The following is a 15,138-nucleotide window of genomic DNA, read 5'->3' on the forward strand; positions in this document are numbered from 1 at the left end:
GCGAATTGATAGACACTAGAGTTGGCATTATAGGTGCAAAATCTCAGTTCTCTGTAAGAACCAGACCTTCAACTCAACCTACAGTACAACAGTGATGATTTTTTGTGTTCCAGACATAAATTACCATATGGAAGCACATGGGGCAGTTATTGATAACCTAAAAATGTCAGGAAATAGCAAATTCTGTGACCCTATGTCTGTAGTACACATTGCAGTTTAAATTTTGATTGAAATATAACTGTGTAGAGTTTCAGAGTAAAAGTTATAACAGCCCCCAAACTGTCAAAATGTCGCTAATTTCTCTCAACTCACTCCATAACACGAAATTAAATATGTGTACTCCAAAATCTGTCTCTATTACCATCAGTAACGTCTCCTCTAACTCCTAAATTAATAAATATGAAAAAATTTCAACTATTGAGATTTGTAAAATTCCATTTAGCACACAAAAATACGTTACTCACGCTTTTTTTGTGCAAATCCACCTGGTATGGAATAAGTTAACAAACTTTTAGGAGGTTTGGAGTTGTTTATGAAAGCCACATACCTAGATGCCAAAAATTTTCATAACACCCACATTAAATTCTATGAACAATTCACAATTCTAGAGTGTTTTAAAAATATTCTGAAACTTAAAAAAATTCAATTTTGGAATCGCTTTGGAACAGAACAATTTTTTCGTATGCATATATCTCTGGTGCCGTTTACACTAGCGAATTGAAATTTTACACCCATAATGCTGACTATAAGGTGAACAAATTATAAAAATTTCAATTCAAAATTTATAATAGCACCATAGATATTAATGGTCAAAATCGTTATCAGCGGGACGCCCCACCCTCAGTATGTACATAGCAAATTAGGGCATGCGTTACTTGCATAGCATTATCTCAAACTACATACATATTAATTAACCCAAATGAGCAAATAATTGATTAAATCAAAGTTATTCCGAAGGTTGATCAGTTTTTAACTTAATTCTCATAACGGGTCGTGCGTAACGGGAACCCGTGCGGGTGCGGGTAGTGATGCTGCGAGTAGCGGGTCGGGTAACGGGTAGCATTTTCGCTACCCGCGGCAACCCTATCGATTTGTAATATATCGATGAAGTTAGATTCGAATTTCATTAATCCTAAAATCAGTGGCGTCGAATTAAATCAACACGCTTCACATATACAACATGAACATACGTATGCACATAGATTTAAACAATCGTTTCTTATTGTTCACAAAATTTTATCGACGTCATAATACTCGCTCTCGTATTTGGCGTCACATCCTTTAACTAACGACCTAACGGTGATTTCTGTTAAATACACTTGTGCTACTAGTTCTGAGGTAGAGAAGCAGGTTGAGTTTCCAGTAAAATCGTCATTAAAAAAACCAGTCCAACTCGACCTTCCAGTTAGAACCATGTACTTAGGAACAAATCCAAAGTTGGTGGCAGCTAAGGCAGTAAATGTGCGTTCGATTCCACCCGCATAGTTGGAAATAGTTCCACTGTAAATTGAAACAGAAGGTGTGGTTGTGTCCAAGGGTCCTTGATACCTCAAAGACATTGTTAGAGGAAATGTTGCATTCCTGCAAACCACTGTCCCATTAGCAGAATCCTGATTGAGTGTATTCTGGTTAGAGTAATTTGTCTCATTGAATCCTATCCACCTGTAAAATCATGAATAATATCTTGCATCACTTAACTCTTGCAGAAGTAATTTTTATTACAAGTCAAGAAAAGTTGATGGTATAAAATTGTGTAATAATATCCATGGAATTAACATAAGCGGAAATAAATACATGAACTTCAAGTTAATTAAGTAATCTTTACCATCCAGTGTAGCAGTATGATCGGACCATCCTTAGTTGTGACGAATAATGTGGCGAAAGATCGGGCTGTTTACTCCGGAATAGGAACCCATCTCCTCCAGCGTTGGGTTCCGTGTAGAATGTTATTTCTTGCACAAAGCCCAGTGCCAAAAAAATGGAAGTGGCGAAGGAAAATAGTCGAAGCAGCATGGCGACAAAGATGTTCCAGAAAAATTGACTAGTGATCCTTTTCCAAACTCGATTGCGTTTTATACTTATACTTTAATTTCATCTGTTACGTCATTCTAGATAAGTGTTCGCAAAGAATTTTTGCAGTTTTCACTGAATTTAAGGAGATAAATGAATTCTTGTAATACATTTGAAATGTCAGTTTAATTAATTTGTGACAAGATAAGGGATTTGCTGAGCATGTTCAATTTTGAAGCTTGGTTATGTACCGGGGAGAGGTTGATACTTATCTCTGATTACATATTAAAGGGTGTCGGATGAAATTTATGCTCGATGCTTGCTAAATTAATTTAAAACATTGTACCAAATTAGCTAGCAAATTAGCTATATTTTTAAATTTCAATAATCAACTGGGGTTGAGCGATTTGTGTAAAAGGGAATTCGTCTAGTAATCAAGAGTCCAAACCCACAGAAGTAACCCACAGAGATGGAAACCGAAAATATAAAGGTTTGTCGACTATGCCAAATTGAGCACAATATTCGCGAACTTAAATATGAAGTAGTGTAAGCAAGTGAACAAACTTTCACTTCCGAACAAATTTCGGAACTGTGGCTAAATTATACACTTACAATTGTACATATATTTGCCATTATAAAAATATATTGGGCACCCTGTGCGTACATATATCTAATGCTTACATATGTATGTATCTATTATCCGCGCGCTATTACTTGTCCCCGGCTCATACACAAATTAACGGTGTACTCTCCCGTGTTGTAGAGTGTTGAGTGTATATACTGACTATGTTGTATACACCGTTAATTTGTGCATTAGACGGGGACAAGTAATAGCGCGTGGCTAATATTCAAACCACACGTACACGACTCTTTCCACCCATCAGGATTCCAGGAATTACCTCACAAAAGTAGTGATTGCGAAATTCATACAAATTGATGGACATTTTATTAATTGATCTGTCACATAATAACTGAGGACAAGTATTTAAGTAAATGAACACGCCTGACTAATCTATCGGTATTGGGTATTACAACATACTTAATTTTGTTGTACAAATATTCTTATGCGAGTATTTGAACTGATAGGCATATTACATATTGATGGATAGCGTGCATACTTAACTACGCTCATTTTTGAAACATATTTACATACATACACATGCATGGGATGGTTACGTCAATTTGCATAATGCATTTTGCATATGTACAAAATTATTGTTACGTTTATCCTAATCAGTAACTATGCATAAAGCTAATTTTTTATATCAGAATTAGCATATTTCCTTGCAAACAAGTGTTCGTTCATTTCCTTTTATTTATCTCTGTACTACACCTTCAAATTTTAGAATATTTACCAATTCAATGATAACGTCCGTGTTCATTAAACATGCAAAAAATGTACAAAGCACATATGTATGTATGTATGTACCAAAAATAATGATCTGCTTGCTATTTTAGAATTTATGGGAGAATTAATTATGCAAAGTGGTTGATTATATCATGTCACGTTTATGTGATAAGAATTATGCTATATTACAGTTATGGAAAAGGGATTATGAAATTTAACCGCACACGACATGGTATAAGCAACCATTTTTCATATCGTCTCTTTTCATCAATGTACACGATAATCGCACCCATACTATTTCTCGGAGTAATTATGTAAATACAGTTTTCCAGCTATGAGTGAGAAACCAATACATCGTTTTTTTCCAGAAATTGGAGCTCAATATGAGTCAAATGTATCTCTCTGCATATAAAAGTTTTCCCAAATGTTTCACATTACAAATATTTCAATGTATGCATGTACTGAACATGGGCGCACTTTTACCCTGGAAAAAGAGAACCAGAAGTAGGTATCAACTGCACATGTCTTTCACTACCTACGTAACGAAGGAAATTCACCCTACGCATAAATACACCCTAAAAAATAATCTTACCATCTTCAAACATACGTAAATAAACTTAAAATTCTAAATAAAGCTACTATACCATACACAATTTTTTTTCGTTCAAAAGTCAGTCATCCCGATTTCTGATGGAAGATATCCATTCACATTTAGTCATTTTATTTCAAAGTCATTTCAGTTCATTTCACTTCATCTGACTTCATTTCTTATACACTTCGCCCATGCATGAATTAAGCATAGGGTGAAAAATGAAATGAAAGATAAATCCTAACACATACACTAATTCATCTGAACTGACGGAATCTTTAGTAATTTTCATTGAATGACAGGACATTCATTCTCATTCATTATAATTTACTATGATAAGCAGTCAAATGAATGAATGTGAACTGGTATACACTTTATAAAATCCAACCTAAACGTTACTCTTGATCAAGTTAACGTTACTCTGGATTTGGAATAACTTGCTTAATACAGAATTCAGAGCGCATTTACTTTTCAAAGATTACCATTATGTTTTTAGAGTGTACCCTAAATTCTATATATGCTCCAGCTGACTTTCTCTTTATGGATCCTCACTCGCATTCAAACAGGTTTCTTAAATTTTTAACCTTTTTAAGAAAAACGTTTCAGGAAGCTTATCTCGTTAAGGAAGGTTAAGCTTATCAGGTCGACAAAATGGAGCCTGATAAGCCCAAGGGTAAAGTTGGACTGCTGTCGGGCCCTTACTTTAACGGTCTTCTCCTCATTATCAGTCTCTCGAACGTGATAGCTTATCTAAGAGTTTACACATCTCATACAATCGACTCAACATGGAGCCCCGCAGAATTGGCGACGTACGAGTTTGTGACCCTGTGCGCTTATCAATTGTGGATGATTTTGAACGTTATATTATTCCTGGCATTCTACGCGTATTACGCTTGCTTGGAGCGGATCAAAAATGAATGTGAGGCAGTACTTAGTTTTAAAATTTTAGTTTAATTATGGCGGAGAAAGTCGATAAATTATACTCTTAGAACTCCAGTATTAAAATAAACCGTTGCGAAATGCGAGTGTTTAGGGGTATTCACGTCAAACTTCGTAAACGTCGTTTCCCAACATATGTATCATTCCCTCCAATTTTGCAATGTTTGCGCAGAGTTAGTCTTTATTTTATTACGAATTATACGAAGTAAAATGACATCTCCTTAATACGTCGTAAGCCCTTTTGAAGCGGGGCAAAGTCATGTGATTTTTGTCTTGTCTCATTTACATACAATTACATGTATGTATTTTTCTTTGAAATTGGTAGCTCACGCAGGACACTGATTTCGCAAACATCGCAAAGTTGAGAAGATGGGTTGCGATGCGACGTTTTTTGAGTGACATGAATACCCTGAAAGTTTTGCAAGGGTGGTGAGAAATTTTTGTGACTAAAGCCTTCTACTCCGGACGGATTTTTTAGTGCCAAGAAGTTTAACATAAACGAGAGTAAAAAAAATTTTGCAATTCATTTGAAAAAAAACACCCATTTGTTTCACCTTTTCAAGTAATTCCAGTGACTTACAATCCGATGGTGTGAACTGTAACCCTCCGATTTGGTTGAAATTTCGAAATTATATGGTCCATGTCAATACAACCAACGATTCTTCAGGCAGTTTGTGCGATGGTCAGAGTTTGTCAAAATATTTGAGGTCAAAGTTCAAAAACGGGCGATTTTTACCAGGCGGAGGAAGCAAACTCAACTTCCATTCTCTTCCCGTGCTAAAAATCGCACGTTTTTCAACTTGGACCTCAAATATTTTGACAAATTCTGACCATCGCACAAACTGCCTGAAGAATCGTTGGTTGTATTGACATGGACCATTTCGAAATTTCGAAATTTCAACCAAATGGGAGGGTTACACTTCGCAAAATCGCATTGTAAGTTAATTAATATAAGGGCCTGACACACGTGTGTATTAATTATTTATTCACCGACACGTGCGTGACTTAGCAATCAAGATAGTAGTGGGGAAATGGTGATCCCTCACAGACTAATCTTTTACCATGTCGTTTCGTTACTGATGTGCTCACAGTACTTATTTCGCACATAAACCTTGACTCCTGCGACATGACTGAAATCAAAGAGAGACAATTTATAAAATGTTGTCGCACTCCGTTGTAGGATTTAGCGTTCCAGGATTTTTGTGCGCTTAAGTCATCTGCCCATTTTATTAACATTGCAGGCGGGCTGATATTCAAGTTCAACCTGGAACTCACAATTCCAGAATAAGCAATACATTTCGGCAGTCGTTTTCAGTGGTAGTTAATGTATTGAGCTATAAATATTTAATATTTGACTTTTCGACTTCGTGTTTACACCATAGCGTGCGGAAAGCCGAACCTGATAATTTGTTTTGACAGAAGAACATTAATCTATATTATAATTTCGAAAAGTCCGTCCCGTCAAATTTTCCGTGATATTCCTGTATTCTGATTGGCATTCCTGCTCCACCAATTAGGTAACAGATAGGAATTATGATTATTGCTATGATTTTGATTATGATTTAGATTATGATTTTAAAATTTCCTTAGCAACGTCAAAAAAATTCCTTAGCAATATAAAATTAATTTCTTGGCCACCTTAAAATAAATCCTTAGCAACGTTAAAAAATTTCCTTAGAAACTTCAACAAATTCCTTAGCAACATAAAAATGTCCTTACACTCTTAGCAAGTTGGTAACAAAACGAATTATCTTCCCGTGCTAAAAACCGCCCGTTTTTCAACTTTTCCCGCAAATATTTTGCCAAATTCCGACCATCGCACAAAGTGCCTGAAGAAACGTTGGTTGTATTGACATGGACCACATAATTTCGAAATTTCAACCAAATCGGAGATTTACACTTCACACCATCGCATTTTTAGTAATTTAACACGAGGAATTTGTTTCAGGTGATAAACCCGTCATGCATTTCCACTAATTATTATAATTTTTTCCCAGATTTTGAAAAACGAAACGAACGAAACGAAACGAACGGGCGTAACGAAGAGGGTTTTACTGAAAGTCAAATTTGTGAATTGGAGACACGCTTCGGTGAGCAGAAGGGCCTCACTGACCCGGAGATTGACTACTTGGCGAAACGAATAGGACGAATTTCCGCTGCACATGTATGTATTTACAGGGTGGTTAAAATGTTACGGTACAATAGGAAATTTTTGAATTGATGGGAAAAAATCGTAAAATTTCAGTAGTTACCGAAATTTTGTCGTTGGAATTCAACATTAAAGAATTTTATCAGTTTAAGAGTTTTGAAGATAATTAATTAAATTCTCAAATTCCTAAAAGTCAGTCGGACCTGTGCATATGTATGTATCCTTTTGCGATTACTTCGTTATCTGTGCAGGCTGCATAGATATTGAGTACTCCTAATATAAATATTCATATTTTTACTAAATTATTGTAATTCACAGGTGGTTTCGAATTTTTTTGAGTGAAGACACATGAATTAAAAGTTATGATTCTGAATCATAACCTTTAATTGTGAATTATTAAAGGGTGAAAGCCCTTTACAAGATCGCTATGTCCGTCCGTCTGTCTGTCCGTTGGTCAGATAACTTTTGAACGGAAAGACATAGAGACTTGAAATTTTGAACGTACATAAACTCCTAACGTCAAGGGACAGGACGAGTTCGAAGATGGACACTCTTTCACCCCTTGGTTACCTGCGTTGTAACGGTTTATTAATTCACAGGTTACAAAATCGTTACAAAATCACCCAAGAAAATTTGAGGAGGTGAAGAGGGACGCAGAATCTCAGAAAGTACAACAACCTCAAACGGACGGAGGGGATAATACCATTAAGAATTCTACCTCATCATCGTCCTCCGCTCAAACTAGCACTTTAAAAGCCGAGCCAAAAATACGAAAAAGGCCGAAAATTAGGAAAGGTAAAACATATTTGAAATTACAAATATTTACATAATGTATGTAGGTACAGGGTGGGACAATGGAACATTTTCTGATGGGAAAAATTCGTTACTTATCAAAATTTTGGCTCCGAAATTCAACATTTTAAAAAAATTCTGAGAATATTTCGAAGTCGGTTTTGATATTACGTAAAACCAAAAATATTAATTCCAATTCCTCATAACTATGTAATACAAAGATATTTATGAGATTTTCCCTTTGCAAAATTTTCCATTGTAGCGAAAAATTTATACCACCCTTTATATTAATTTTGTATTTCCACTATTTTTCATTCTACATTTAGGTAGAATTCACCAAGGAATCAAGAACGCGAAAAATCATGAAGTGCCCTCTCCTGATAAATGTGAAAAACTGGAAAAATATTTCCAGTCGAATAGTCATCCAACCATGAATGATTTTGACGACATAGCGAAACAATTACGAGTTACACCTTCACAGGTACATATTTATGAGCATGTGTATTTTCCTAAATTTCATTGAGGATATTTTCATTTTTTCTTTAAGATTTTGTAAGAGTTACAATTTTTACGAAGCTTTCTCCTTTGGTTTTCGTCCTAAATTATTTTGCGATATGAAAAAATAATGAATACGCATGCGTACACTTAACTGCAGTTGAGCCGGATATGTGTTTTCATAAATCCGATCGGATCCGTTTTTCGGATTTTTAATAATATCCGATCCGACCAGATTCGTATTTGGCTTAAAAACTATATCCAATTCAAACAGGTCGGATTATTGGGAGAAACTAATATCCGACTCAACTTTGCTCCTGACTTTTCATTTATTCTTTAAAAATTTGTGGGGTTGGCGAAGTTAAATTCTGTAACTCAAACTCTTCTCTGGCTTTTCGCTAACTTACTCTTTACAAGTGAATCCCTCTACCTAAATATCCAGCTCGGTGGTATTTATGTACCTCAGGGTATGCAGTTTAGCTCCTTTCCCCTTAACCCTTTAACGTGTGTGATTAACAACAAGAAAATGCATTAAATCGGGGACGCTATAAGTATCTTGTGGTCATGGCGCGGGAGGAGAAATTCAGGAGTTTTAATAAAACCCGAAAAACTGAAAAATCAAAAATTTAACGTTGCGTTGTATAGGGAAATATCCAAATTTTCGGGAAGAAAATCTTCAAATTTAGCATTGTGTTAGCATAAGAGAAATCCCTAAAAATTGCAACAAATTTCAGGTCGCGGAGAGAAAATGGTGGAAATCAATGACCTTCTAGAAACGACCACTACCTTCCTTCCGCGCCATGACCACGATTTTTCTGGACGACTTTTGTCTTCCTCCCGAATTAAACCATTTCTTATAAAATGATAATTGTTACAGTTTAAAGGGTTAATTTCACCTCATTTACTTAATTGCGTAGGGTCGACTTGCAAATAAACATTGATTAAAATTGCCTTACAAAAATTCCAGGTCGTAAAACGGTTCTTTAAACGCCGTTCACAAGAAATTAAAGCCACGACAGCGAGCAAACTTGACGTAGGGCCGCAAAAAATCACTGAATCTTCAGAAACTTTAACCACACAAGGCGGGCACATGAAGACCCCGATAAATCCAGAGACCTCTCCGCCCCAGACAAATAAGACTGACGAAGGTATGGAAATTTCTTCAAAACATGATTGCCGGCTGATTTGCATTTTTTTAAATTCAACAGCAACAATGGTCGATCCTTTACGCGTCCAAATCAGTCCAACTAATGCAACTGAGATGAGGATATTGTCAGGGTATATGGAGGAGAAGGACGAATTGGAGGAACTTGGACTTACAAATGAAGAGGTATGTAATAATTGATTTATTTCATTACTAGCGTATAAGCCCGTCTTCCTCCGGGCGAGGGACAATTATAAGATGCAAATGTCTGTAAGAAACGCAAATGACTGACTTTTAATTTTTGAATTTTGAATTTATTTTGAATTTTCGCGACATTCGAAACTTAATTTTCTCCACTTTCACTTCCGTCAAGGAAAATTACTTTCACTTAATATAGAAGATAGCCAACAGCCTTTGCACATCATGAATGGTTGCATAATACTGATAATTGTAAAATTGTAAAAATAAGTAAAATTAATTTCTGGTCGGAACATACATAGGTCAAAGTATTTGGTGACTTTATGCCAGAAATGAAATTAGTTGTTCAGTACTTTATCACTACATGCCGCAGAAAAAAAATAACAATATAAAGTCGCATATTGGTAAGTTCAGTTGGATTAAATTTAGGAAAGATGAAGAGGTATGTAGACACACACATATTTTCACTGCATAAATACATATTTCCTTCTGTATTAGTTTTAGTCTCGATGCGACTTTAACTCAGGTACCAAAGGACTTCCTTGAATATTTGAATCGTTATAATAACTCATTTCTCATTTGCATTAATTTGCATTTGTTAGTATCAACGCAGTTTATCTTTTCCAATCCCGGGCTGTCGCCTCATTGATTCCAATTTCAATGTCCAACTGTCCACTCAAAACTTCGGGTATCCAACGTAAATACCACCCAAAAAGTATTGTCCATCTGTCCACAGTTGACACAAAAATGACCACGTGGACATTTGTCGTTGGACACTATGCTTCCCACACTAATGATATGGTAGGGATACGAACGCGAGAATCAAATTTTGGGTAAAGTTAAACTGCGTCGATTATACTCTGCTCTGTTCCCACTCAAAATTGGAGAGCTCCATTATTATGGTCGAGGCATTAAAATCTGTATAATTTTTACATAAGCAATGTATGCAAAATATGGCGCTAAGTTTAGTACCTCGACCGTAAGTGGTTAAATGAAAACTTCCTTTTTGTCGCACTTTTGTCCCAAATTGATAACCTCAACATATTTTTTTTCAAGGTCTCCGCGTGGTTTGAAAATCGTCGCCAACTCCCCCGCGTCTTTGATAAGCAAGGGCCCAAAGACCCTAAAGAGGACGTCGTGAAGCGTCGTAGTCGAGAAAAAAAATCAACCCCTGTGACCAGGCCGTGGTCCCTGCTCGAACTAATTTTAGCCAAGCGACTCGAGATCCTTAAAAAGCAAACTACCAGAAAACACAACCTGCCTGATGCTTCGAATCCGCGAAAAAGTAACAAGGAGCAATTAGCAATCAAAAACGGATCCAGGGTGCAGAAAACTCGAAATGAAGATCTCCCGAATGCAAGTCTGGCAACCCGACGAAGTAATCCTGTTCTTGAACTTGCACAATCTAGTCAGACCCAACCTGATACTTCGAATCCGCAAAAATGTAACAATGAGGAATTAGCAATCGAACGAATCGAAACCATGACCGAATCCAGGGTGCGGAAAACTCTAAATGAAAATCCCTCGAGTGCAAATCTGTCAACTCGAGGAAGTAATCCTGCTCTTGCAACTACACAATCTAGTCAGACCCAACCTGTAACCACTGGGCAGGAACAAGAACAGCAGGAAAATTGTAACGTTGCTGAGGAGGATTTGCGTGAAAATTTGACCGATGGAGGATCTGATGAAAGCTGGTGTCTCGTTAATTCCGGTGGAGCTGGAATTAAATAGTTGGCAGCGAATTTTTGACGTATGTAAATCATACATGTTCAAAAATTATTTATTCATTCAAAGTTCATTCATTGAAAACCTTGAACAAAATATTCATACTTTATTCACTCATTCATACTTTGTAAAAAAGAATATTCATTAATAATTCAACATTTATTCAATATTCACCATTCCTTCATTATTCATGTTATTCAAAATTCACAGTATTAGATAAATTTCTCAACTTTTCCTACATATGTTATAAGCATTAATTTAAAAATGAATGATGAAAAAAATATTCATTCATTATTTATTCACACGAATTGAATAGGTATTCACTCAATATTCATTTATTCAAAAATCAGAATAAAATATTCATTAAATATTCATTCAAAATTTTGAATATTGAATGAACAATTTATTGATTCATCATTAAATGAATGAATATGAACATGTATGATGTAAATGTGTACTGATTGGCTTGTTCTGTATACAATTTGGCCAAATTGACGTTTATGGAGAGACTTACCAGAAAGTCTTAAGGCTGAACAACCTTATCAAAAAATTCAAAACCAAACTAAAAAACCATATATTACTGACCAAAAGTTTCACATAAATTATCTTTGCAAATTTGTTTCTGATTTTTTTTATATAATTGATTTTTTGATATGATTTAATGACTACAGCTAAGGAGGAACACTTCACTAGTTGCCACCTACAGATTTCAATGCCCTTTAGCTATGTTGGAGCATCCAATGAGTGAACAACAACCCCCATGTGTTTTGATGCCATGGCCACATTTGCGCCCGTCACACCCACTTAAAGGCGCCCAAAACTCTAAAATCACCATCTTAAAACGCTCGCCAAAAATCCAAATTTGATCGAAATTTGAAAATTTTGCACCAGTATACTCCCAGAGAGTTGCTTAATAATATTCGACACCAAAATGCATTTTTTTTTAATATTTTCGAAAATTTCCTGACCAGGGCCCTGGTCAGGAAATTTTTTCGAAGACGTACCCCTGCAGGGGTACGTCTTCGAAAAAATTAAAATTTAAAAAAAGTTGAGTTTGATATTGGATATGATAATACAACTATCTTGGAGTATAATGGTGCAATATTTTCAAAATCCTATAGAAATCGGATTTTTGACGAGGGTTTAATTGAGTGAAAACAGGGATTTTTTCGTGTTTTTGACGCCTTTAAGTGGGTGTGGCGGGCGCAAATGTGGCCATGGCATCAAAACACATGGGGGTTGTTGTTCACTCATTGGATGCTCCAACATAGCCAAAGGGCATCGAGGTCTGTGGGTGGCAACTAGTGAAGTACCTCTCCTAAGACATTCATGTATTTCCTAACCTTCAGGGTATGAATGATCTCTTTTGAAATGTATTTCTACCAAACATGCAGTGAATAAAGTATTATTATTATTATTATTATTTAGCTTGAATAAATATATAGTAAAAATCGGTTGTTATGTTAAGGAGACAGGGTAAAGGGTAATTGAATCAACATGGTTAAAAGTAGTTAGTAGTTAGACTTTAGGATATAATATCCTAAAGTCTAACTACTCTCTATTCTAACTATTAGTTAGAATTTAACTACATGAAATGAACGTATGTAGTTGTATTTGTAATTCAACTATGTACTTTTATGACTTGTTGCACAACGTTGGTATCACGTGGCGGAAGAATCTTGACCCCCTCCTTTTACATACAATGTGCTCCTAAGTATCGAAGTGTTCATAAAATGTATAATTAATACTGCATTCATCATGATTCATCAAATATATGTATGTAATATGGCCAAACTGTAAATAAATATATGCACATTATCGTTTATAAATAACAATATATTGTTACAAATATTAACATTTACATAGTTCCCGAATTTATTATTTACACAAAATCACTCATCAAGCTCTCGGAAAATACTTTTTCCTTCATTAGGTGAAACTTTGAGAAAAAGTTGTGAAAATTTTACGAGTTTTTTTTATTACAGTGAAATTTAAACATGATTGGAAAATGTTATTGGGGATTGAATTGAAAAAAATATGTAATCTGGTACCAACTTCCAGTCACCAATTACAATTTTCATAATTTCCTACAGAAGATTAAAATCTACAAATATAAAAATATTGTGTTAATTTCGATAAGCTAATCAACAAATCGGTGTATGATTACGATGGTAAAAAGTTAACTTTTTTGGATATTTTTCTTCACAAATTCTGGAATTTTCCCTATACCGACCAATGTTAAAAAGTGGAAAGTACATGATTATCGCCAAAAACTTGGAAACTGGTTTAAATAAATATTGGGTTTTTACACAAAATCCAGGAAATTCAATTGGTTGCTACAAGATGTAGTTATGAATTCAATATCGTATTCAACGGAAATTTTAAGCGAGATAAATAAAGTTGAAAGAGGTTAATAGTGTAATTTTGGATTTAAAACTTTTAGACTATTGCACTTTTTTTATTTTTTTTATTTCAACCGGCCCAGCAAATCCAATCTTGAAATATTCGGAGAGAAAGTGATTCACGAGGTTGCAAATGTGAAAAATCGAAAAATGTGAATAATTTTATCACAAATCGCTGACTAGAGATTTAGCAGCTTGCTTTCATCAAGGTGAAAATCTAGAAATGGACAAACTGGCAGTAAAAAAATCCTTAATCAGTTGACTCATGGGTCAACTCGAACTCAACTTCCGTAACTCAACTCAAACTCATTATTTTTCAGCTCACTCATTCCAAAGTGAGTCGAGTTATACGGTGGACTCGAACTCAACTCAATTCAGTAACCCAATGAGTCAAATGAGTTGACTCGAACTCATTGGCAGTCCTACACTGTAAATAATCTGGTAATAAACATTACCGAAAAGCACAATTATATGACTCTACCAAACTGGTAATGACATGTTGTACCGTGTGGTATATAGATAATCGCTTGGTAATAAAGTTTTACCATCATGGTAACGAATTTTTTTACTACCTGGTAAAATATTATTGCCAAATTTATTACCGAGAAACCATTACCTGAGTGACTTTACCGGATTATTAAGAGTGTAAATACATACAAAATACCTATACGCTACACGATAATCGCACCCATATTATTTCTCACGGTAAATAAATACAGTTTTACAGCTTATGAGTGAGAAACCAATACATCGTTTTTTTTCAGAAATTGGAGCTCAATTTGAGTCAAATGGATCTCTCCGTGTATAAAAGTTTTCCCAAATGCTTCACATTATTTCAATGCCCACTTCCACCATGGAAAAAGGGAACCAGAAGTGGGTATGAACTGCACATGTCTTTCAATACCTATATAACAAAGGAAATTCACCCTTCGCATATGTACACTCTTAAAAAGAATGTTACCCTTTTCAAGACTAAATAAACTCGAGATTGCAAATATACTATACTTGCTCAAATTTTTAATTCGTTCAAACGTCAGTCAGCTGGATTTCTGACGGAAGATTTCCATTCACATTTGACATTTTATTTCATTTCACTTCACCTGACTTCATTTCTTATACACTTCGCACCCATGTATTAAGCATAGAGTGAAAAATGAAATGAGAGAAATCCTTACACTCACAGTCATTCATCGGAAATGAGGGAATCCTTCAGTGATTTTTATTTAAAAGAGAGGAAATTCATTCACATTCATTATTATTTACTATCATGCATGACTTGTCATGATCATGACCAGTAAAATGAACGTGAACTGGTAACAATACAAAATCCAGCCTAAACGTTACTCT

The 15,138-nt window shown here is 35.2% G+C and overlaps 2 protein-coding genes across 2 annotated transcripts; one reads left to right on the plus strand and one right to left on the minus strand.

Moving 5' to 3' along the window:
• Positions 1 to 1,226: 1,226 nt before the first annotated feature.
• LOC110855149 lies at positions 1,227 to 2,044 on the minus strand. The gene is made up of 2 exons (XM_022103570.2): positions 1,826 to 2,044; positions 1,227 to 1,662 (listed from the first exon to the last, which is right to left on the minus strand). The coding sequence occupies exons 1-2, from the start codon at positions 2,011 to 2,013 to the stop codon at positions 1,227 to 1,229; spliced, it is 624 nt and encodes a 207-aa protein (XP_021959262.1). The 5' UTR covers positions 2,014 to 2,044.
• A 2,439-nt stretch (positions 2,045 to 4,483) lies between these two features.
• LOC118436897 lies at positions 4,484 to 11,495 on the plus strand. The gene is made up of 7 exons (XM_035855556.1): positions 4,484 to 4,866; positions 6,884 to 7,050; positions 7,635 to 7,830; positions 8,154 to 8,308; positions 9,290 to 9,470; positions 9,531 to 9,652; positions 10,721 to 11,495. Exons 1-7 carry the CDS (start codon positions 4,599 to 4,601, stop codon positions 11,393 to 11,395), a joined length of 1,764 nt encoding a protein of 587 aa, XP_035711449.1. The 5' UTR covers positions 4,484 to 4,598; the 3' UTR covers positions 11,396 to 11,495.
• Positions 11,496 to 15,138: the final 3,643 nt, after the last annotated feature.

This window comes from Folsomia candida, unplaced genomic scaffold (genome assembly GCF_002217175.1).
Source record: "Folsomia candida strain VU population unplaced genomic scaffold, ASM221717v1 Fcan01_Sc011, whole genome shotgun sequence".
Taxonomy (NCBI): domain Eukaryota; kingdom Metazoa; phylum Arthropoda; class Collembola; order Entomobryomorpha; family Isotomidae; genus Folsomia; species Folsomia candida.

Coding starts and splice junctions, on each gene's coding strand:
- LOC110855149 (XM_022103570.2), bottom strand. CDS start 2,013: ATGCTGCTTCGACTATTTTCCTTCGCCACTTCCATTTTTTTGGCACTG. Junction 1,663..1,825: donor TCATACTGCTACACTGGATG/GTAAAGATTACT, acceptor ATGATTTTACAG/GTGGATAGGATTCAATGAGA.
- LOC118436897 (XM_035855556.1), top strand. CDS start 4,599: ATGGAGCCTGATAAGCCCAAGGGTAAAGTTGGACTGCTGTCGGGCCCT. Junction 4,867..6,883: donor GGAGCGGATCAAAAATGAAT/GTGAGGCAGTAC, acceptor ATTTTTTCCCAG/ATTTTGAAAAACGAAACGAA. Junction 9,471..9,530: donor GACAAATAAGACTGACGAAG/GTATGGAAATTT, acceptor TAAATTCAACAG/CAACAATGGTCGATCCTTTA.